Source organism: Tursiops truncatus, chromosome 15 (assembly GCF_011762595.2).
Source record: "Tursiops truncatus isolate mTurTru1 chromosome 15, mTurTru1.mat.Y, whole genome shotgun sequence".
NCBI classification, from domain to species: Eukaryota; Metazoa; Chordata; class Mammalia; order Artiodactyla; family Delphinidae; genus Tursiops; species Tursiops truncatus.
In genome coordinates, this window is record NC_047048.1 from 60,515,842 (window position 1) to 60,540,497 (window position 24,656).

The 24,656-nt window shown below is 55.5% G+C and overlaps 1 protein-coding gene across 3 annotated transcripts in view; it reads right to left on the reverse strand.

The window, feature by feature from the left end:
• Positions 1-24,656, reverse strand: part of NOL4L (nucleolar protein 4 like) — a 129,222-nt gene that overhangs the window by 71,822 nt on the left and 32,744 nt on the right. For all 3 annotated transcript variants that reach the window (XR_004522060.2, XM_033839824.2, XM_033839823.2), the window contains exon 2: positions 5,542-5,697. Coding sequence is in view for 2 of the 3 variants with exons in the window: in XM_033839824.2 (XP_033695715.1) it covers positions 5,542-5,697 (156 nt within the window). In the remaining variant the exon portion in view is untranslated. The remainder of the gene's footprint in view (positions 1-5,541; positions 5,698-24,656) is intronic.

A 24,656-nucleotide genomic window follows, 5' to 3' on the forward strand; every position in this document is an offset into this window, starting at 1 on the left:
ACCGGCTCCGGGCCTATAAATGGAACCCGAAGCTCTACAAGCTATTCCTTGATCTACTCACAGATCAAGAGAGCTGTGAAAGGCTGATGCCAAGCGGTTCGATTTTTCAAATTGGACAGACTCTTAGGGACCCCCTTGTTCCAGGTGAGTTTATGAGGCCCAGAGAGGTGAACCAATTCGCCCAAGATCACACAGCTCCTTAGAGCAATGCCAGACTAGAAACCAAGCTCCAGGTCACGCCCCATAGCTGGCTCCAGGGGGCCTCCCCTAGCTAGGGAGAAAGACTAAGCAGTGTGGGAGGGAAGCTGAAAGAGATGGGAGGCGACACAAGAAAGAGACTGGGTGGGGGAGTGGGGAAGAGCGGGGTGTGGGCCCAGAAGCTCAGTCCTCTCCTCTTGTTCTGGGTTTTGAGAAACCCACTGGTCCTGGTTTGGCTGCCTGAGGGGCCCAGAGGGACCTCTTGGACCCGGGTTTCCTGGCTGAGGCCGGTGGCTGCCCAGTTGCTGGTTTTCACGTTTCCCAGAGCCCAGGCCCTTCCGCTCCTCTCCACTAAGGGGCAGCACCACCCTAGCATTCCGCCGTTCTCGCCGCAGCCCAGTCGGGAAAGTTGGCCAAGGGTGCTGGTCAGCCCACAGTAGGAGGGGCTGCTCTCCAGGACGCACCTGGTCTGCTCCTGCGGGGTGGACACGTGCCCAGCCCCATCTCTGTGGTGGCTAGGAAGCAGGGCGGGGTGAGGCAGAGTGGATGGGGTTGGGGGGGTGCCAGGGGGCCCCCCCGGCTGCGGCCAGGCCGTCAGAGGACCAGCTTAGGCTGTGCTGCCTGCGGAGCTCCAGGGGCCGCTCCTGCCTGGTGGCCGGCTACAAATGCAGAGTTGATCTTGGTGACACAATTGTTATTTCTCAGCTGATTTGATGCTCTGCGGAGCAGGCAGGCTCCTTGATGAGTTATCTCCCTTCCAAATTCCCTGTCTGATTGCCTTCCTCTGGAGGTCAGGGACAAGGGCAAAGCCCTGCTCTCTGATTGGAGCTGGTGGATGGGAGGGCGTGAGGGCCGAGGCACGGGGGCTCTCCTGCCACGCATGTGGACATCTTCATCCCCGGCCAGGGGCTGCCTGGTAGTCTTAGGGGTGGCAGGTCCCTCTTGGGCCTGCGGGGTCGGGAGGGGTGGGTCCTGCTGAGGGGCTGACGGCTGCAGGAGTCAACGGGCAAGAGGGGAGGATGCCCGCTGTGCCAAGCAGAGGGCCAAGGCTCAGTTGGGCCAGCAGATGACCTCCTAGGTGCCCGAGGTGTGGCCTCTCTGGTCAGGCCCCAGAAGAGCTGAGGTGAGGGCGTGGAGGAGGAGGGTTGCAGTCTGCTGGGAAAGGAAGGGTGACACCATGGGGAAAGAAGCCCTACTTTACTACCCGGAGCTCACCGGCCGCTGGGCAGAGACAGAGTTTCTGCAGGGCTCAGGGAGAGCCTCCTGGGTGGGCTGCTCTGCTGAGGGCTGCCTGTGGCATAGGCAGAGGCCCTGCTTGCCGCCTGGCCCACTGCGGGCACAGGGACAGTTACGAGAGAGCGTCCTACCCAGGGGCCGGAGTGGCAGCCCCAGCTCTCCCGGCCTTGGCAGGGACCCAGCAGTATGCAAAGGCTGGCCGGAGTGCCACAGGGAGGTGGCGCACCGGGCACACGCCTTCTGGCCCTGGGTCCCATGGACGGGCAGGTGGGCTGGACCAAAGGCGGGTGGGTAAGAAGTCCTTGGAGCTCTCCGAGGGCCCGGGAGGGAAGCCCTGCCCTGCGTGGCTGGAATGTCTGCAGCCTCGCTAAGAGCTCCCCGGGGAGCCAGTAAAGTGCAGAGTCCAGCTCCACGCTGCTGCAGGGACCCGAATGGAGGACGATGCCTTCCCCCACTGGGGCCTTCGACCTCCTGTGGGCATCTTTTGGTTCATGCTCCTGCCTTGTCCACATGAGAAATGGGACCTCCATTTGTTTGACTGCACAGATGCCCAAGGCCACAGGACCCACAGGATGAGCTGAAACAAGGAGGACCATCCCAGCTGATGCCCTGGTCAGTAGGATGGTGGTTTTCAGATAGTTTTAGAGCTACAGACAGTGTTCTGGAAATAGACTCTTATCCTGAAGCCCAAAACATGACACAGATAAAGATGGAGCTGTTGCACTTAAGAGGGGAAGCTCCAGGACCCCTGTCCCCACCCAGCTGCCCTTGGAGCCCCTGGACTGTCTGTTGCCTCACGCTCAGGCCTCCTGCCTGGACACTGAAACACATAAATGAATGTGCCTTTTACGTTTTTCTTAGTAGTAAAAACTGAGTGAGATTTCGCTGGCAGGGAGAGCAGAAGCTATTTGCAGAGTTGCTGACTTGCAAGGCCCCATTTTCGGTCCCCAACTCAGAGGTCAACAAAGACAGATGAGGCCAATTGGGGGGATTTGCACCACTTTACAAGATCCTCCTTCTGCCCTGCGGGTGGATTAGCACGTGGTGGGCCTGCAGCAGCTGCTGACCACATCTGGCCCCAGCTCCGAAGTGGTCTGGGCAGCCAGATCAGGACTCCAGAACCCGATCTAGCCTACTAGCACCCTGGGAAAGAGGAAGGAAGCAAAGGGGATCACCCTAATTCAGATGGGTGCAGACACCAGAAATGCCCCTTGAAGAAGGACCAGTCCTCTATGTGGCTTCAGCGAACTTTGTAGAACCCACACCCCTGCCTTGGCACGACTCCCCGGGATCCTCTGGACCTCAGGTCACGCTGCGTCAGAGGCAAAGTAAGGCAGGGGCTTCTTGCCCAAGATGGGACTCCCCTGTATTGTCCGTCGTAAACAGCCATCCACCCCTGGCTCAGAGACCTCCAGTTTCAGAAAAGCTCATTACCTGCCCTCTCTGATCCCTAGAAAGTCCTTTGCCCACTGAAGAATGCGCCTCGTTTCATGCCCTGAACAAGCCTGCCCATCTCCCTTCCAGGCTCCGGCTCCCTCAGGCACCCCAGGCCTGTAAGAATCTGGAAGGTCCCAGGTGTCCCCAGAGACAGCAAGGCAGTCCCAGGATTCACGTTTGGTAAAGCACACACAGGCAGGTCCAAAAACCCCTCCGAAGGGCCTGACGCAAAGCCCGCAGCGCCAGGCTGTGCCTCTCTGCACCCAGCAGCACGGAGTTTCCTTTGGGGGCGGGGGCGGGTCTCTTTCCACAGGCATGGATGGGGCTGAAGAGCTAGGCTTGGGCTGAGGAAAATGGGAGCAGGTGAAAAGAGGAGGACAAAAGCATGCGGGCACCGCCCCATCCCCCCAAAAGGAAAAGGGTGGCAATGAGAAGGGTGACAGATGGAGAAGAGGGGGGAAGGGAGAGGAGGCACACAGGGGAGGAAGGGGGTACGGCGGCCCCCCGGCCTCACACCCACTGCAGGAGGGCCTGGCCTGCTCCCTCAGCCCTGGCCCTGCTGCTGAAATTCCAGCTCTGCACGCAGCCCAGCTGGCTCGCTGCCAGTCATGTGCCAGCTCCAGGCTGGGCAGCGGGAAGTGGGGCACGCGGCGGGCATATGGACGAGAAGCCAGGAAGCGCAGAGCCAAGGGCTGGACGTCCGCTTGGCCCAGAGACGCAGAGCCTGGCGGGTGCAGCCAGCCCCGCCCTCTCCGCAGCACAGAGCTCGAAGACCCCAGCCTTCGTAAACACCCAGGAAGTGCCCGAGGGCGAGACTGGGGGCTGGGCACCCAGGGGACCAGGGAAATCATGAGGTCTGGTTGGTACAAGCAAGTCAGCGGACCCCACTAGCTGGCCATAGGAGGTTTGTAGAGAGGTGGCGTGTGTGGTGCTCAGGGTGTGGGCTCTGGGACAGCTGCCTGGCTCTGAACATCAGCTGGATGACCTCAAGGCAGGTTTATTCATCTCTCTGAGCCTCGCTTTCCTCATCTGTAAAATGGGGGTACAGCAGCACCTGCTTCATCCGTGTGATGGCTCAGAGAGCTGGTGCAGGGGACGTGCTGAGCGCAGAGCCTGGCACGTGCCGGCTCCCAGCAAGGCAAATTCAACGCTGAGAAAGTGTGCGGGGTTGCATCAGTACCAAGGGGCCCACACAGGCCCCAGCTCGGGTATCCCTCCCTCCATTTATGACCCTCCGGTGGAAATACCCTCAGAACTCCCTTCCCACAAGCCGTTGCCCAACGCACAAGTGCTGAGAAGCAGTAGAGGTCGGGGCAGATAGGACAATCATCTCCTGCTTCCCTCAGCCCGACCCCTCATCTCTCTGAGGTCCTTGTCATGCGGGTCCATCCTTAAGACTCATTTAGAGCCAAGGCCATCTTCTGAGGACAAGGACAAACCAGATTATTGGATTTTTTTAAAAAAAATCAGGCCATATGGGGAAACTATAGACTTATACAGGCCACCTCCGCTGCACTCCAAGGATATTTATAAAAGAACTTGGAGGGTTCGCATCCGCTTTGGGTGAGGTAGCCCCATCACAGAGGGGCAGGTCTCTAGGAAGCCAGAGAGAAAGTCAACGCAGAGCTGACTGCCACTTCAGTGCTGTGTGACCTTAGAGCGGTAGCCTACCTCTCTGGGTCTCAGTTTCCTCAACTGTGAAATGGGCCACAGCACCTCTGTCACAGGACTGCTGTGAGGCTTGAATGAACATCAAGTGCTTGGCTTTACTGGTTCAGTGGTGGGTGCCAGACAAGTGGTTCAGAGCTGGGCATGAGCCATGGCAATGGGGGTCAATGGCGGGGGGCAGGACCAGAACCCAGGCAGGCCCCTCCTGCTCCGGCCACCATCCCCTCCACTGCCCGGTGTGTGGTGTTTCCCACCCTAGGTTGCCGCCTCTGCTCTCTTCTGTCTACCCAAAGTTTAGATTGCTAGCTCACCTGCCACCTTCTCCATGAAGTCCCCCTGGCTTAGCACTGAAAGTTGGTGTCTGGAGGGGCCTTTGCTGAACGACCAGGCGTACCTGGGTTCTTGTTCCCTCGAAGCTAGTCTTGGACACATTTCTGTTTCTCGTATCTTGGTTTTGCTCTCAGCCTCCCCACCCCAAATCGAACTGTGCTTTCCTAGAGGGTGGTGCCCAGGTCCTCAGACTTCCCCTGGGGAACTTCCAGCACTGACTTCACAGGGTCGTAGGGGGCTGAATGAACTCACACATAGGAGTATTCAGGACAGGCCTGGCACACAGTAAATGCCATGGAAGCATTTGCTCTGATGATTATTATTATCTAGCCACCCCACCCCCAACTGCGGCCCCAGGCTGGGGCTGGGGGGATGGAGTGAAGCAGAAACCAGGAAGAGGAGGGCTTTCCTCCTTCCCTCATCCCTCTCCTTCCCTCCCTCTCACTCCCTTCAACCTGCTTCTCCTTTGTGCTCAGACCACAGAGCCCGCCCCCTCGCCCCATGAGCCATCTCTGGCTGCCATGCCCTTGCCCTGTGCCCCCCTGGGTCCCCAAAGGCTGTTTCATCACGCCTCAGCTCCCTGCCCCACCCCCCTGCCCAACATGTGCGGATCCCATGGCCTCCTGCCAAGGCCTGGGGCTGCCAGCAGAGGCAAAGAGACAGAAATCTCACCGCTCGGTAGGTTTTCTTCTGCCCAGCGTGCTTGGGGGCTTTGCCTGGCTCCGCTGAGCTCTCCACATGCATCGAGTAGATGATGTCAAAGAAATCTTCCACCACAGCGACCCGCTTCAGAGAGATGCCCTCCGGCTCCGACAGGCCATCTGCCCCCTGCGACAGGGTGGACAAGCTGTGTTAGTGTCAGGGATGATGGCAGGGTGAGAGCTGGGCCCTGTGGCTGGGCAGTGGGTCAGGGGCAGGGACACCGCTGCTCGCTGACCCCGTAAGGCCTCCGACGGTAGGTCTGGGGGGCTGGGGGACAGGAGCCTGCTGAGAGGGCCGCAGGGAGGGGGCTTCCAGAGTCAAGGGTGGCTGCTGCTACTAAATCTGCCAGAAACAATGGGCAGAGAAAAACAACAAATTAAAAAACCAAGAGCCACCATGTTCACAATTTCAGACAGATTGTGCCAGGCTCAGAAGGGAGCTTTCGAATCACACACTGTGCCAAGACCATCCTGGAAGCCTCTGGGGAGGGGGGCGGTGCTAAATAGATGCGGCTCCATCGAGAGCTCCCCAATTAGCAGTCACCTTTCGCTGTGGTCGGGGGCTAGGGTCCCAGGGAAACGGCTCGGATCACCTGGGTGACTCCTGCCTCGCCCTGGCATTTCAGAAAAGCTTTTCACCGCTGCCCACCTCCCCACTCCAGCAGCTGAGCGCCGGCAACGGCACCCGGGCTCTTTGTGTGTGGAGACGTAGAGAATGACAGACACAAGGCCACGTGGAGGTGGCAGGGCCACAGGAGTGGGGTGACCGTGGACCCCCCGAGCCTCTTACTGGGCTGGCACGAGTGCCGTCAGCTGGCCCCAAAAAGGAGTGCCAGGATCTCAGGGACACTGGGCTTTCAGCCACCATCTCCCAGAGTGGAGCCTTGGAGGGCCCCGGGGGTTTCAAAGAGGAAGAGCAAGCAGTGTTTGGGAGGGGAATCTGGGAAAAAGGAGGCAGGCTCTTCTCCAAGAGTGCTCAAAACACACATCTCCAGTAGAATTCTTCCCCAAGGATCCCACTCAAGAACGTTGGCTCTCTGGAGGGGGAAAGGGGGTGTTCTTCTGGGGGCTCACAGCTGTCTCCCCAGCACAGAGCACAATGCCTGGCACACAGTAGGCTCAATAAACAGCTGCTGAATGACTGGGTGGTTGTAAGCGGCAGCCAGGCAGGGTAGTTTAGACACACACTTCTCCAGTTGCAATGGGGCCCCATCATTGACGTGGCTGTGTGACCCTGAGCAGGTATTTTGCTTTTCTGAGCCTCAGGTCCTTTACCTAGAGGCTGGGCATAACGGAAGCACCTTTCCCATAAGCTGCAGAGAGGAGTAAGTGAGATGTGTGCGCGGCACTTAGCACCAAGCCTGGCCACAGAAACTGCTGGATAAATATTGTCATTAAGAAGTGCTTTGCCCATTGCCAAGCTTCCCCCAGCCAGGACGGGGCTGAACATCGCGACAAGCCTGGGAGACCGTTAGGGTCAGGACCTGCCTGTGGGATGGTGGCTGGTAAGGGTCAGAGCCGGCTCAGGACTTTGGTCTTTGTCGTCCAGGGAGAATCGAGGGCACGCTGAATGGGACACTCACTCACAATACATTCTGGGCACAGGCAGGGTTTGCTTTTATCCAGCAATTTTCTCAACGTGCCATGATAGGATAGCAGGGCTATCTCTTTGCCAGTGGCCCACTTGAGAGCAGGTGGAAAGGAAGGGCATCTGGGACGTAGGGACCAAACACTAGGGCTAGTGGGCAGCGTCCATGAGTGATGACCCTGGGTGGTGACCTCACTGGCCCTGCATCCACTGCAATGGGGACTTCTCAGCAGGTACGTGTGTGTGTGTGTGTGTGTGTGTGTGTGTGTGTGTGTGTGTGTGTTCGCGCGCCTGTGTAGGAAGAGCAGCTTGCTGGTCCTGACTGCTTGCTGTGAGATCGTAGGCAAACTCTTCAACCTCCCTGAGCTTCACTTATGAGATGAGCTGTAAAATTCCATGACTGCTATTCTTAAACCCTCTCAGAAGTTACTGTTATCTCCGTCTTGAGGATATCTGAAGTCCCCCTCTGAAGTCCTGGGCTCATCAGTGGCTAATTCATTAGCTGACTTGTAACTACCAGCATTTTGGAGATCTTCAAATACTGCCGTGACAGAGATGCATGGGACAAATATTATGACAGGTCAGTTACAATACACTGCTAACCAGAGGTTCACATTGACAACAACAAACAAAAGAAACTTAAGAATGAAAATACAACTGGGTTTCTATTTCTTGAGCGGGGGTGGGTTCAGTTTATAAAAAGCCATTGATCTTAACACTTACAATTTGTGTACTTTTCTGTGTGTCTGTTAAACTTAATTTTAAAAGGTATATTTTTTAAAAGTATAATGGGGTGGGTAGTTCCAGATTTCAATAATCTGAGTCCCAGAGGCATAATGATGGGTTTCGCTGCTTACAAGTGAATAGACTCTCTGCTCATAAAATTGTTTCAGGCCAGAACACAGATACTTCTGGAAAAAGTTGATAAAATTTGATGAGAAGGAAGAGAGAAAAAAGACAATCTGATGAAAGATAATATTTTAGATAGGTGAGATGGAAAGTGCCCCCTAACCAGCTTGGTGACCTTGGACAGGTCACTTCTTCACGTCTTAAAACTCAGTTTCCTGGGCTTCCCTGGTGGCGCAGTGGTTAAGAATCCACCTGCCAATGCAAGGGACACGGGTTCGAGCCCTGGTCCGGGAAGATCCAACATGCCACGGAGCAACTAAGCCCGTGCACCACAACTACTGAGCACTCTAGAGCCTGCAAGCCACAACTACTGAAGTCTGCATGCCGCAACTACTGAAGCCTGCACGCCTAGAGCCCATGCTCCGCAACGAGAGAAGCCACCGCAGTGAGAAGCCCGCGTGCCGCAACTAAGAGTAGCCCCCGCTCACTGCAACTAGAGAAAGTCTGTGCACGGCAATGAAAACCCAATGCAAGCAAAAATAAATAAATTAATTAATTTAAAAAAAAAAACAACTGTTTCCTCTCACCTGTAAAATGAACCTAAAAGTCCTAGTTGGATGTCCCAAGGCTCAGGTAAGAACGTAAGTCAGGCATCTGCCACATAGATCCATTCAGGTTACAGAAGGGGTCCCCCGAGGTAATAACCACCATCAGAAGAGATGCAGAATCTTATGCAAAATAACATGCTAATAAGGCTGTCACAAATACTTGGAATAAGCTTTCCTAAAGTCAAGGTATAACTAACGAACTCAGATTAAACAGCAAAACACACTGCCCAGTGCCTGACCTGCCTCGGTCCCAGCCTCCCACCTCCATTCACAGGCAGGCGCGGGTAACCAACAGCTTTGTACCTGGCCCAACGTGACCATAAAATTAACCCAGAGAAACTATTCAGGGATGCTCCCTCTTTAAAAATGGATTGTCGGGGATTCCCTGGTGGCACAGTGGTTGAGAGTCCGCCTGCCGATGCAGGGGACACGGGTTTGTGCCCCGGTCCGAGAAGACCCCACATGCCGCGGAGCGGCTGGTCCCGTGAGCCATGGCCGCTGAGCCTGCGCGTCCGGAGCCCGTGCTCCGCAGCGGGAGAGGCCACAACAGTGAGAGGCCCGCGTACCGCAAACAAACAAACAAAAAATGGATTGTCATCTCCTGTGCTGTTCAAACCTGGGTCCTGTAATCGGTCTATCTCAACTGCAGAAATGTACACGGGAAACGAGAGGGCCCGTAGCAACCAGAATTCAAACCACACAAGGTCTGCAGAGCCACACCTTGAACTGTCCTCTGGTGAGCTGTGGCCACCTGGACACCATGTGTACTACACCCTGAGGGTGGAACACCAGGATATCTGTGTGGCCTTCAAGGAGAACCCTGGGAAGAGAACAACGGGATCGCACGGCAGTCACGTGCCACAGACAGCTCTGCCATGCCCTGCATCCACAGAGGTAATAACTTTCATGCTAAACGCTGCAGGAAAGACATGCCTTTCCTAGCCGCGAATCCAGACGCAGTACTACAACGCTTGAGCTGCTAATTAGGGAGTGGACAGCACCTTCCGCATAGCCTTGGGATGCCTCTGCCAACCACCTCTGCTTTGTACCCAAGTTAGCTTAGTCTGATCCACAGCCCTAAGCAAGCTGGGCCCTGGGTTGACAAAGGAAGCTCACTTCATCTACAGGCTGGATAAAGAGTGGGGCTGGAGCCTCTTGGCTATTCCCCACTTCCTGGGAACGCCAACCAGGAGTGATGGAATGGAACCCAGCAGCACCGCATGGGAAAATCCATGAAAAACACATGGTCAGGGCTTCCCTGGTGGCGCAGTGGTTGAGAGTCCGCCTGCCGATGCAGGGGACACGGGTTCGTGCCCCGGTCCGGGAAAATCCCACGTGCTGCGGAGCGGCTGGGCCCGTGAGCCATGACCGCTGAGCCTGCGCGTCCGGAGCCTGTGCTCCGCAACGGGAGAGGCCACAACAGTGAGAGGCCTGCGAATCGCAAAAAAAAAAACCCAAAAAAAAACACGTGGTCAGTTGTGCAGGACCGACCTCTGGGGCCTTCCTGTGTGGGGAAGAATATTGCCATGGTAACTTACTACATCCTTTTGAAACAGCTAACTCCAAAAACAGCCAGCCAGACTTGGGCCAACAAAACCAGACATGGCAATAGTTGTTAAAAATTCATGGAGCGGGACTTCCCTGGTGGCGCAGAGGTTAAGAATCTGCCTGTCAATGCAGGGGATACAGGTTCGAGCCCTGGTCTGGGAAGATCCCACGTGCCGCGGAGCAACTAAGCCCGTGCACCGCAACTACTGAGCCTGCGCTCCAGAGCCCGCTTGCCTACAGCCCGTGCTCCGCGACAAGAGAAGCCACAGCAATGAGGAGTCCGCACGCCGCAACGAAGAGTAGCCCCTGCTTGCCACGACTAAAGAAAGTCAGCGCGCAGCAACAGACCCAACACGGCCAAAAAAAAAAAAAAATTCATGGAGCTACAAACTTTCTTGGTTATTACCATCTTCCTTAAAACCAGCCCATCTGGGTTCCAAACTAAAGACCAGGTTGCAAGTCATTGAGGAAACCACCAAATGTCTACTTAAGCAAGGCTGGTATTTCAGAATATTTATAACAATGGTTCGCAAAGTGTGGCCCCTAGGCATCACCTGTGATCTTGTTAGAAACGCAATTCTCAGGTTCCACCTCAGACCTACCAAATCTGACACTCTGAGGATTTTAATAGACCCCCCAGTTGATTCTAATGCATGACAGATTTGGGGAACTGCTGATTAGAATGTCTCTGTGATTGAGACAGGGAGGTAACTAGTAAGGAAACTGGCATTGGATAATGAATATAAACATGTTCTGGGACTTCCCTGGTGGTCCAGTGGTTAAGACTCCACGTTTCCAGTGCAGGGGGCCCGAGTTCGATCCCCGGTCAGGGAACTAGATCCCGCATGCCGCAACTAAAAATTCCGCATGCCACAACGAAGATCCCGCAGGTGGCACAGCCAAATAAATATTTTTTTAAAAAAAGAATAAAAAAATTAAAAAATTAAAAAAAAAAGAATAAACATGTTCCGTGCTGCCAGGCCTAATATATTAATACTTTCTTCTCCAGGGAAGACCCATTTTCCTAATGGTGGGAAGAAAAGAATCTCATTGGACAACATTAGTATGAATTCAAAACAACTACCCAGAGGCTTAATGTGGCTAATGGATAGAAAGAGCGGGAGTGCCCAGCATCCTGACATCTGATTTTTAAGTCCTCCCTGGCAAAATTAATTAATACTTAAGCAGGTCATCCCTTGACGGGTCTTTTTCTGGCTTCCTCAGTTTCCTCAAATGATCTGAATGCTCGGCACAAAGGGGACTGCTGTGCCCAGGGCTGCAAACCTAGGAGAGAGATGAGCATGTCTTCCCAGGCCCCTGCCTGGGTGGCCTCGCGGGCTGTTGTTGGGAGTCATCTCTCAGGTGAGCTCCTGAATCTGACTGAGTTTTGCCCGTCTTCCCACTAAGCCAATTAAACGGACTCCTGCCCTTGATGGCAGGTGAGGTCCAATTGCTAATGGATTGCAGTTCTGTCATCTCCACTGGAACTTCAAAGTCACTTGCTGGTAATAAGTTATACACTTATCAAAGTGGGCTCACCGTTTCAGGCCACTGGGGTGCCGTTTAGTGCACCACCATCACTATAGTAGTGGCATATGCCTTCCAGCAACGAAGTGTCCATGATTAAGAGAATGAGGCTAAACAGTGGGGACATTTCTCAATTGGGTTCCTAAGGTAGAGGAAGAAACCATGCAAACAGTCCTTAGGATGAGCCCTTTTGGTGCAGCTCTCGACAAAGAGTAAAAATCAACGAGCTTCCCTGGTGGCACAGTGGTTAAGAATCCGCCTGCCAATGCAGGAGACACGGGTTCGAGCCCTGGTCTGGGAGGATCCCACATGCCTCGGAGCAGCAAAGCCCATGTGCCACAACTACTGAGCCCGTGTGCCACAACTAGTGAGCCCACGTGCTGCAACTACTGAAGCCCGTGCGCCTGGAGCCTGTGCTCCTCAACGGGAAAGGCCACCGCAATGAGAAGCACACGCACCACAACGAAGAGTAGCCCCCGCTCGCCGCAACTACAGAAAGCCCGCGCATGGCAACGAAGACCCAATGCAGCCAAAAATAAATAAATTTATTTCAAAAAAAAATCAACGAGATTGCTGTCAGAGGAGAAAGTCAGTGAGCAGAACCCACCCCTGGGGAAACACACCTTTAGCTACCACTTGTTTGGGAGCCCAGGACTTCAGGAGGTTGATTGCACAGACACGTGTGAAGATGCTGCCCCATCCCATCAGGGCCAGCCAGATTACAGGCAAAAGCTACTGCAAACGCTATTAGCTGCGTGTTCCTCCCAACTTCTGGAACTGTGGCCATTCCTCCCGTGCCCCAAACCACACTTTAATCAATTCAGGCGGGACCAAGGTTTTGGAAATGGGGGTAGCAGTTTTTGGGGAGTTCCCACTAAGTCTCATTCCAACTACTGGTAGGGCTGAAAGAAGACCCAAGGGGAGGAGTCAGCTTCCTGCAAAGGGTCCTCAGAGGGAAAGGAAAATGGTGGAGATGAAATTTAAAAAGCAAACTAAATGGAGAGAACGAAAAGAACAGAAAACCAGAATGAAAACTGTCACCCAAATATCCAGAAATTCTTTCCTCAGAATCTCCAAGAGAAGCCGGTCACAGTTTGTAAAGGGCACTCAGATGACTGAGAGGGGCCGTTACTTTAATGGGACAAGGACAGTATTTGAATTTCCCTACATTATGAACACTACTTACTGCAGACTGGAAACCAAAACCAAAAGCAGAAAACTCCAAGATAAAGATTCACAGCAGAATTTTCGGACCCATGGTTGCACTGAGCTCTGTAGGCCTGGATGGGGCGGAGGGATGAGACCTCCCCCCGCATAAATAAATAAATACAAAAACAAGGCGTGGAGGACCTAATGTTGCCTCTTCTCCACCCCTGTGCACAATCTCCAACTGTTAGTGCAGAGCCGCCACCGCATCGCACCTGCCATCTGGAACAGGCCTCATATATTCCAAGGCTTCCTTTCTGCTTCGCTGAACCTCCATCTTCTTTCAAATCACGCCGGGGACCGAAATGCACACGCCGGGGCCACAGGGCAAGGTGCTGGGGATCAGCCCCCAAACAACAGCACTACCTTTGAGGGGTGCCACCCTTCAAGCAGCTCTGAATGTTTTTCTTTTTCGTTTTTTTTTTCTTTTTGGTTTTGTTAACTGTGGGATGTCTGGAAAGGGTGAACGGGGAAGGAGTGGGAAGAGAAAGGGGTGTAGCGGGCCAACGTGTCCCCCTCTTGGCGCAATGACCCTGGTTTAAGGGATGGAGGGAGGGAGTAGCTAAGGCGCTCTCAAGCAGGATAGGGTAGGGCCTGGAGGATAGGAATTCTGGCCTGGGCGTGCCAGGAGGGCGCAGGTGCTCTAAGGTTAAGTCACAGGCCTGAGGACAATGAGCCCTGACCCTGGGCCTCAGTTTCCTCCTGTGCAGAGATGACACGATACGCGCAGTGCCTTTCGCCACCTCACAGGAAGGTTGTGGGAACCCAAAGGATGCACAAATAGCCCCCACCCTGGGCGAGATATCCATAAATAACCGCGGTCACCGCTACTATGGAGGGGCGCGCTCCAGGATTCTGGGCACCCGCCTCCCTCGAGCGCCGCGGCCAAGGGCAGGGGAGTGGGGTCGCTGAGGTGGGGGTGAGGCGGAAGGGGGCGGCCCTGAGCCAAGCAGACCCAGCGGGCGGGTCCCTTCGGGGCCGCGGCGGGCGGCCGGGGCGCGCTAACGAGCGGGGCCCCAGGTGCGGGCCCCACCCCAGACTTGGAGGGAGGAGGAGGGGCTGGAGGGGGAGGGGAAAGGCCCGCGCTAATGACTGTTGACAGCGCGCGCTGGGACTGGCCGAGCCGCGCGCGCCACTGACAGCTGCTCCGGCGGGGAGCTGGGGGACGGGGGTGAGGCTGCTCGCGCTCCCCCCACGGCGCACGCGCGTGCGCCTCGGCGAGGAGGGGCCGAGAGGAGCGCGCGCGCCAGGCCCGGGTTCGGAGGGCCTGCTGGAGCGGCTCGCGCGGGCTCCTCGCGGGCAGGCAGGTAATGAGAGTAACCATGGCAACCCACCAGAGGAAGTGTATTCTGCAGGAGACGTTAATCCCCTCTCCCCGGAGCTGGGACAGCCTGACTTTCCATTCTCACACAGTAATTAGATACCAGCTGTCAGTGCAGGGGGGACGGCTCCGCGGCTGCAGCCCGGCTAGGGGGGCGCACAAAGGGGGCGGGGGGGGCGGGAGGAACGCGGGGAGGAGGACGTTAAAGACACAGGGACGCTTTCCGGCGGGTGGGCCGGGGCGGCGCGCCTCCCCCAGTCTCCGGCCTCGAGGCGCGCTCCCGCTCACCTGGAGACCCCGCCCGCGCGGGGCCCCGCCCACTCGACACGCACCTGCTGCGCGCGCGCGCCCGCCCGCCGGCCCCTGCGTTCCCCCTTTTTCGACCCCGCCTCCCCACTCTCCGCGCACCTGCTCCGCTCCCCGCCCTCCTGGGACGCTGCCCACCTGTCCTTTGTGCGGGGCGGTACCATTCGATCTGCCCAGCTCTCCTTCAGGGAGCGCCCGCTATGTGCCAGGCGCCGTGCCAAGCCTGATCTGTGTAATCCTCACAGACCCTCTGCGGTAGGCGCCTCTGCTGTTCCCCGCCCAGGGCGCAGCGGGGTGTGGCCATTTGCCCAGGGTCACGCAGACTTGAACTCCCATCCCGATGCCCATTTAACCACCAAGCTGCAGCGCCTCCCCATCGCGTCCACATCCGTTATAGCTCCAGGGGCCTCCCAACCGCCCAGGGAGACAAAACAATCACGCTGGTGGCTGGCATCGTGGTGCACTTAATGTGTGCCAAGCATTCACTGCCTCATTTCACTTTCCCAGCAGCCCTGGGAGGATTATTACCCCCATCTTATAGATGAGGAAACTGAGGCACAGAAAATGGAAGGGACTTGTCCACAGGCATGGAGAACAGAGTGGAAGAGCTGGATTCAAACCCAGCCACTCAGACCCCAGGATCCATGCTGTCAGCTACCGGCACTATTAACTCCACCCCCAGGTTCCTGGTGTCTGTAATCCAGCCCAGGCCCTCTCCTTTCACCCTTCAGCCCACCCACATCCTGTCCCAGCATCAGTAAGGAGCTGCCTCTCTTAGCCATACCTGAGAAATAGAAGTTCCTAGGCCTAAAGCCACTGCCACGTCCCTAATTTCTGCCAGACCTCCCAGAAACCCTGGCTCTCAGTGAGGGTAGCCACTCAGAAATCATTGTAGGCCAGCCTCCCCATTTCCCAGGTAGGGGAACCAAGACCACCAAGGTGAAAGGCTAGCCCAAGGAGGAGATGGCCTCGTGGAGCCTTTGGCGGGGAGTTCAGTCCCCGCAGGCCCAGCTATGGCTCCTGCCCCCCCACCCCACAGTCAGGTCTGGGGGGGCACGCCAAGGAGGGGCAGGAAGTGCTGAGAAGCAGAGCGGGCTCCCGTCCCCAGTGGCGGCGGGTGTCTGGGGCAGGAGGAGGCTATCTGATCCCTTCCCCACTGCCCCGGCCATGACCTCCTCCCTCCCTCCATCTCTCCCTCCTCCCTCATGGCCAGGGGAGCCAGCACCCTGGGCTGCAGCTGAGAACCCAGCGTTCCCCAACCAGGCCCACATTCCTGTGGGAGGAGGAGTGGGGGGGGGGCATTGGGCCAAGGGCTTTAGGGACGGGGCACCCCTGGGGTTGCCCCACCCTGCCTGGGCCAAGGCCGGGCTGTCTCCAACCTCACCATTTCCTGCCTCCGCTCTCCGCATCTCTCAGTAGCAGAGCTGCCTAAATTTGGCTCCAGGAGGGAATGGGGGAGGTGGCAGCAGGCGGGTGCTGTCAGAGGCCAGGGCGCAGCTCCCTGTCTAGCCGGCTGGCATTTTTGCTGTCTGGAGGAGGGCAGGGGGGCCCAGCAGCCCTCTCCGGGAAAGGGAGATGTTCGTACCTTCTGACGTGAACTGAGTAATGTGCAAACGACATGCAAACCAAGCTTCAAATCAGCATCTCAGCCAGCTTGGGTGCTGCTTTTGGGATGAGAACAGAAGGACCAGTGGCCCGCTCCCCAGGGCTCCAGTGGGGGCTGCGGGTGGGTACAGGGTGTCCGGGGCTGGGAGCTGGGAGACTCCGTTTCTTGCCGGGTGGAGCTTCAGGGCTTTAGATCAGTGGCTGGATGCTCTGCGTCCCAGCCTGAGAGCAGGGCCATGGCTTGCTCTGCCTGCTCTGGCACAGTGCTTGGCACACCCTGTCACATGGTTAAGCACATGAGTTTGTAGCCACCCTGTCTAGGTTTGAACCTTGGGTCTCTACTGGCCAACTCGGTGAATTCATCAACAGCTGTTTACCCAGGCAAACAGCTCATGTAATTGGCAGCCCTTTTAGGACTTCCCTGCCCTAGAAGGTGGGCACAGGGGCACGGCCCAAAAGAACATGGGCTTTGGAATCAGACCTGGATTCCAGGTCTGGCTTAGCCAGTGAGGCTCTGTGGGTCCCACGCCCTCCTCTGGGAAATGGGTTCAGGATCTCAAGCTCAGCTGTGATGTCCACGTGAGGGCCTGGACACTCCAGAAGTCTTCCCACCAGCGTGGTCTCACTGCTCTCTGCATTCATTCAACTACCTTCTCTGTCCCGGTCCCATCTCCCCTCTCCTCTTTGCTGTCTTGGTTTTTCTCTTGTCTTGTAGATTTCTTTCAGTCTCTCCCCTCCCGTTCTCTCCACTTGCCTCTGCAACCTCAGGGAAGCCACTGCCTCTCCCAGTCTCAGTCTGCACATCTGCTGCATGGGGGTAATGGGAGGTGGATGACGAGCTCTGTCTGGGGTCTAGGGCCCAGGAGGAACTTGATGGGCGGCAGCACTTCATAAGGCCCATTTACATCCCAAATGACCAGGAGGGGTGGGCTGTGCCCCCAGCTCTATCAGGTATGGGGTGTTGGGGCCCCACTTCTCGGTAACTCTGTTTAACCCCAGATAACTGCTCTCCTGCCCCTCGGCCAGGGCTGATATGAGCCGAATCCAACTTCCTGCCACCCAAAAGCCACTTCCTGCCAAACTCGAGCTGATACCAGAAGAACTTGTTTTCTGCGCACAGAGCAGTCCCGCTGGGGCGGCCACCCGCCTGCTCCGGGTGTGAACATTTTTTCCATCTGCAGGTCGGCCTGGTGAGGCCGGCGGGGGTAGGGGGGGAGGATGGGGACTCTGCCCTCCTCACCTCTGAACCTGCCTGTCCTGCCCCGCCATAGCCTCCGGGCCTGCCAGCCAGCCCAGGAAGGGTGCCAGGTGGCCCTTTGGGCCCAGACAGACGCGTGTAGGCAGCCATACACAGTCTGACACAGCCACACACACAGCCGGCCTGACAGTCCTCACAGCCACCGGGCGTTTGGGTGAAGACTCTGGGAGACAAGTGCGTGACCCTGTCAGACAGCAGTCGCACACACTCAGAGTCACAGACAACCGCACACGGAGACAGTACACCCAGTCTCAGTCACTCACACACATGCACACGGAGCTCCCCACACTTGCCCAGCGTCCCCCTTCCAGATGTATTCACTAATTCAACAAACACTCTCTGAGGGCCTGCTCTGTGCCAAGCCCTGGGCTAACCCAGAGTAAAAGCTACTGGAATAGTAACACATAAGTAGCCGACCTGTGCTGTTCCCTCAGTTTCCTCACCTGTGAAATGGGGAGAACAGCCCTGCCCCATAGGTCTGTTGGGAGGATTAATGAGCTAATTCGTGCAAGGCCCTGGTCCCCATCTGGCCCGTAGACAGCACCGTGTAAGTTAGGCTATCTTAGTTAACCAGGAGCTTCCTGTGCCCAGCTCCGCTGAGATCTTACATACCTTATGGCCCTGAGTCCTAGCCCAAGCCCCCCCCCATGGCTCAGGTCCTCATTCCCATTTCCACAGATGAGGAAACTGAAGCTCCGGGAAGAGGCCCACAGGTCCTCAGGGTGCCCCCATGAACTCCTCTCCTGCCGCATCTCTCTGCTGCCGCGGCCTGCCTCACTACCCGCCTCGCCACACAGCCACGGTTGCCTCTGCCTGGAATGGCCTTGCCACTTGCTCTTGGTGTGACCGGCTCCTTCTGACCTGCCTACTTCCCCAGCTCCTCCCCAAAGCCCAGGCAGCCCCTGTTCACTTCCCTCAGAACGCTCATCACCTGTGGAGCACCTGGACCCTCCACTGGCCTTTAAAGGCCAAGAGTCAGAACCATTTTGTCCATCCTCTGGCACCTAGCAGGTGCTCAACAACTTCAGAACTAAATGGATAAACGAAGTGGCCTGCCCCTCACAGCTACTGAGGACAGAGCCTGGGGCCACGCCAGGACACCTGAAGCTGGAGCTCAGTCCTGTGCTATCTTGCTTCTCACGCCACCAGCACTTCATAGCGTGTCAATGAATGAATGAATGAAACCAAGATTTCGGGATCCCGGTCCAGTGCTCTCTGGGCCAAACCTCCTTCACTTCCTGGCAGCGTGGACAGGAGCCAAGCTCCAGCCGCTTCGGATGGTGGCAGGGCTGACGGGCCGCCTGAAGCCTGCTGTCAGGAGCTCGTCTGGCCACAGCCGCCAGCAGGGAAGACCAGCTGGCGGTGCAGGGTCCATCGGCCCAGGCCTGGAATCTGAGCCGCCCTGAGAGGCCCAGCTTCTCTCCAGGCCCCCACAAACTGGCCTTTGTTTCCCAGGCCGGCCAAGACCCAGCAGCCTGGGCTTTCTCTCTGCCTGCGGCACCCGCACTGAGCTGGCGGGGTAAATGGGCCAGCCTCCCCTCTGTCCGGGCCCAGGATGTCGCTTCAGGACTAAATGGAGATGTAATTTTCTATACAAATCCATGACAATTTAGATGGAGTGATTGTAATTGGCTTTTCAATGGGGGTTTTGTCCAGTGCTGGTGGCTAGAACTGGGTGGCCTGTTTGAGGCAGGCTGCATTTAAATGACAATAAAGCAATAATATTGAGGACTTGTACAGTGCCCAGAGCCCCTCCTGGGCCCAAGTGGAGCCTCATGTTTATGGATCTGGTCCTTCCCTGGGGCTGTCTGGACAACCGGGTAGTGGGGGGCACAGAGCCCGGGAGAGGGGCTATTCCAGACATAAAGGCTCTGGGACGGCCGGGGCGGGGTCGCGTGTCCACCGGCTTCCCTGCTCCACACTCATCACACAACCACTGACTAGTGCCGCCCGTGGGCTGCTGCTATTCCAGGTGCTGGGGGTGCCGAGAGCCAGAGAACCCTCCCGGGCAGGTCAGAGGCAGGAGGGAACAGTGGCTAGCTAGCACAACATGCGGCTGGATGGAGAGCATGACCCAGAGCCAGATGGCACGGGTTCAAATCCTACCACGCTCCTTACTAGTTTCCTGGGCTTTGGCAAGTTACTTAACCTCTCTGTGCCTCCGTTCCGCCAGCCATAAAATACAGTTGCAAAGTCCCTGTGAGGACGAAACACCTGTCGAGGGCTCAGCACAGTGCCTGGCGGGCGGAAGGGGCTGTCGGTAAGTTACTGCCTTGTTCGCCTTGTTCGTTAAAACTCCAGCTCTGGTGTCAGACTTGCCAGGGGGTGACTGCGAGCTTGTGACTTAACCTCTTTAAACCTCCACCGGCTTCTCTTTAAGGTGGGGCTTTTAGGAGAGCCAACCCCACAGGGTGGTGGGGAGAGGATGCAGGAAGTGCTTGGCTCAGTGAACGTTAGCTCTCACTTGCAGTGATGCTTTTTGGCCTTGAGGAGCTTCCCATTCCGTGATAATTATACCGTTGGGTGTGGGAGACAGAAAGGGAAGGAGAGAAAGCTCACAGGAAGCCAGGACAGAGCTGTCTCTGCTGGCAGGGGCTGCACTGGGAAGGAATGATCTGAAGGGGCCTCGGGAACAGGGTGGGGCTGCAGGCTGTGTTAAGGAAGGAAGGCTTCACAGAGGAGGTGACATTTGGGCTGGGCCTTGAAGGATGAGTGGCGGGGTTTTGCCAACATAGGACGGATCCCAGTGCCAGGCACCGTGGCCAGAGAGTCACAGGCAGACCCTGCAGCCCTGCGTCCTGAGCACGTGTTTCGTACCTGTGGGAGTGGCTGAGGCGGGAAGATAAAGGCAGGCGGCCAGGGAGACCCTCCTGAAGGAGAGATGCTGAGAGCATGTAGGAAGGGAAAGAGCCTGTGCAAAGGCCCGCAGGTGGGAAGGCGGCTGGCGTCTTAGGCTTTGGTGAGTGGACGGTGGGGAAACTGCAAAACATGGCTGGAGGGACTGGACAGGGGCTGTGGGTTTACTCACAGTGAAGTAGGCGGCCACAGAGGGATTTTTAAGCAGGCGGGTAACACCATCCACGTTACATTTTTAAAGGATCCCTCCAGCTGCTTGTGGAAAATGGACTGCAGAGAGGAAGGGGTAAGAGGGAAACCTTGGCGAAGCGGGCGAGTCACTGGAGGGAGGGAAGTGGTTGGATCCACAAAATAGCAGGCGCTCGGTAACTGCTGGCTGGATGATGGGCAAGCAGAGCATGGTGAGGGGCTGGGTGCAGCTGGCACATAAGCAGGGTTGGTGAAAGGAGGTGAGAGAAGAGAGGTGAGGGCCGCCTCCCACCTCCCCTTGCAAGGCTAAGGCTCTGGGGCTTTTTCCTGAGGGCAGCAGCGGAGCCAATACGGGTTCTTCTCCAGGCAGAGAAAGACCATGCTGCGATCTGTGCTTTGGAAAGATCATTCTGCCGCAGGGTGGAAGGGTGGGAGGTGGTGGGTGGGCGAGTCTGGAGGGAAGGAGGCAGGGAGGGAGAGGGGTTGCTGAGGGCTCAGAGGCCTCAACAGGCATCCTAGCCATCCCTCAACTCCAAGAGCAACAAACTTCCTCTTCAGCAAGGTCTAAAATCTAGTCCTGGGTCACAGAGGAGTTGTCAACGCAGAGTTGGGATCCGACCCCAGGGCTGTTCCCCTTTATTATCATTCCCATCCTGCAGATGAGGAAACCAAGGCTCCGAGCGGCTGAGTCACTCATCTAAGGAGACACAGCTAGGAACTGAGATCCAGGCTCAGACCCAGGCAGTCTGACTTCAGACCTTTATACCAGAGGTCCTAACCTGTATGTGGGGGGCAGAGGTTTATTACCATTTTGAATTTATTGCTAATACGTAAAAGTTGGGAAATTTCGTGGAAAAAGAAAACCCGAACTTTGTACAGAACCTCCTGATGTTGACAGCTCCAGGACCCAGTCCTTGAACCTCGTCCACCTAGCGGCTCCCAGGTTTACGCCTCCAGCCTGGGCCTCTGCTCTGCATCCATTCGGCCGATTGGACGTGTCTGAAAGCAAGTGCGTGTCTAGGGCCCCTGTAGAGGGCCAGGGAAAGGCATCTATCTATCCATGCACCCATCCATCCATTCATTCAAGCATGTGGACCACCGCCACCGCCTCCAATGCCCGGCCATCGCCACCAAATCTCCTCCACCAGAAGCCTTCTCCATCTCCACTTACTCAGGCCAAATACCCAGGAGTCATCCTTGATTCCTCCCTCTTTCTCTCACATCCCCCCACGCCCATCTCACCCAACAGCAAATCCTGTTGGCTCCACCTTAAACTTTAACCAGAATCCAACTGCATTCCACCACTTTCCCTGCTCCTGACTTCCTGTCCCGGGACCTGCGGGGCTCCAGGGAGAAGCACGTGCTGGCACTGGAGAGCCCTGGGGCCCTCCCCACTGGGTCTCAGTCTCTTCATCTGTAGGAAGGGTGGGATACAGCAGGTCATTTTGACTCCCGTTATCCTTTTGTCCAGACTCTGGAGTCGGGAAGAGCCTGGTTCACAAGACATTTCATGTTAAACTCCTAATTCCTTTCTGGCCTGGGCAGGACACAGGTGGGACAAAGGAATAGAGTGTGAGTGTCTGAGACAATGACAATCTTGACTTTCAACACCCTGGGGTGGGTTAGGAGCCCCCTGGAGTGGAGGACGTCTTGCTCACCACTGACCAGTCCTCAATATCTGCTGGAGCCTCGCACCAAGTAGGTGCTCAGGAAACATTTGTTGAATGAATAAAGGAATGAATGAACCTTCCTGGCCCTCCAAAGGCACCCTGGGCATTCACTCAATTTCAGAGGGCCTTGATTTTCCCATCTGAGAAATAGGTAGAGTAACCTAATGCCACTGCCTTCCTTCTGTACAACAACTAACATGTACTGAGCGCCTGCTGTGTGCCAGGCACATATTAACTCATTTACGCTTCACTATAATCCCAAGAAGTAGGAACAACTCCCTTTTATGACTGAGGAAACTGAGGCCCAGAGAGGTTAAGTGACATGACCAAAGTCACACAGGGCACAAGTGGCTGAGCCAGAGACCATTCCAGGCAGGCTGGACCTAGAACTCTCATTCTTTTTTTTTTTTTTTTTTGGCCGCACTGCAAGCAGCTTGCAGGATCTCAGTTCCCCAACCAGGGATTGAACCTGCGCCCTTGGCAGTGAAAGCACGGAGTCCTAACCCCTGGACCACCAGGGAATTACCTAGAACTCTCATTCTTAAACACTGTTCCAGGCTACCCTTCAAGGAGAAATGAGGTCTGGGGAAGCCTGCCCCAAGGAGGCAGCCCACAACTTTATAGATGGGGATATGCCGAGCAGGGCTGCCAACTCGACGGTCCTTCCATGGCCCCCATTTAATACCAGTCAAATAAAACCCAAATACCCACATCTGGACTCAAGGCCCCTGGAAGGAGCTCCAGCTGCATCTTCTCCTTCCAAAGGCCAGCCCCAGCCATGCTGGCTGCTTCTCTTCCCCATCAGCCTGGGGCTGTCCTGCCTCTGTGCCTGGACACACCCTGTCCCCTCTATGTAGAATGCCACCCCCTGGCTCCTGGGCCGTCGTTCCTCCAAGTTTCATTCAAATGTCCTTCTCTCTCCTTCCTCCCTTCGAAGACTTCCCTGACCCCCAGCCATATTTCTTATCTTCGATTTCCTAAAGCACTTTGCCAGCAAGGATAACATAGTTAATGCGTCTCCACATGCCAGTACGTACTATTAACAATGCCACTTTACAGATGAGAAAACCGAGGCACCGACAGGAGAAGGAAGTTGCCCAAAGTAACATGGGATGGAGTCAAGATTGAACCAACACTGGCCTGACGCAAAGCTAGATCGCCAAGCCCTGAGTCAGACCACATTTCCTGAAGTCTGTCTTTGAGTCTTAGCTGCCTTACCAGGAGGGATGCAGCCTGAGGGCAGGGGCTACTTCTCACCCATCTTGGCACCCCTGGCTCCTAGGACAGTGCCAGGCATACAGTAGGTGCTCATTCAAGATTCCCTAGTGACTGAACAGTGTGGACCTTCTGCATGAGTAAATGTGGTCTTAGAAACAGATCTTCCAGGCAGCACATGCTGAATTTGTGCTCTTCTGGCAGTTATGTCGGAAGGCGTTTGAGGCACTGTGAAGGCACAGGAGCTGGAGAGGATGGTGGAAAGTGAGTCAGGGTCAGAAGCCAGACAGACCATGTGACCTTAGATCACTGCAGAGTGGGGATTTTAATCCTGACCTTCAGGGTCATTGTGAGGGTATACACAGTGCCAGTATATAGTGAGCGTTCAATACATAGTAATCATGATTATTAATTAACAATACATATTCTAGACATTGCTGCCGGGAGTGGAAGGCAATCTGGCATCATCTACCAAGGACCAAAAGCACATGCCTGTGGACCCAGCAATTCTACTCCTTGGTAAAAACTCACATGTGTCTGAAATGGCCATCTGCGTTCAAGGAGGTTCACTGAGGTCTTGTTGTGAGAACATAATGCTGGAAACAACTTAAATGTCCATCGACAGAGGGCTAGGTAAATAAATTGTGGTACATCCATAAAATCGAATACTACGCAGCTATAAAAAAGAATGAGAAAGTTCTTTACGTTCTGACGTACTTATGCACTGACAGCACATAGATCTACCGTTTCATGGGAAAACAACCTGAAGAATGTAAGAGCTAAAACTATAAAACTCTGAGAAGAAAGCATAAGGATAAATCTTTGTGACCTTGGATTAGGCAATGAAGATGACACTATAACACAAGCAAAAAAAAATTAGACAAACTGGACCTCATCAAAATTAAGAACTTTTGTCCTTTAGTGGACACCATCAAGAAAGTGAAAAGAAAACCCACAGGCTGGAAGTAAATATTTGAAAATCATATATCTGATAAGGGACTTGTATCTAGAATATAGAAAGAACTCATAACTCAATAATAAAACAAATAATGCAATTAAAAATCAGTCGAAGAATCTGAATAGATATTTCTCCAAAGAAGCTGTACAAACAGCCAACAAGCACATGAAAAGATGCTAAACATCATTAGCCATCAGGGAAATGCAAATCAAAACCACAATCAGGGGACTCCCCTGGTGGTCCAGTGGTAAAGAATCCACCTTCCAATGCAGGGGAGGCAGGTTCCATCCCTGGTCCGAGAAGATCCCACATGCCACGGAGCAACTAAGCCTGAGCGCCACAACTACTGAGCTTGCGTGCCTCAACTAGAGAGCCTGCGTGC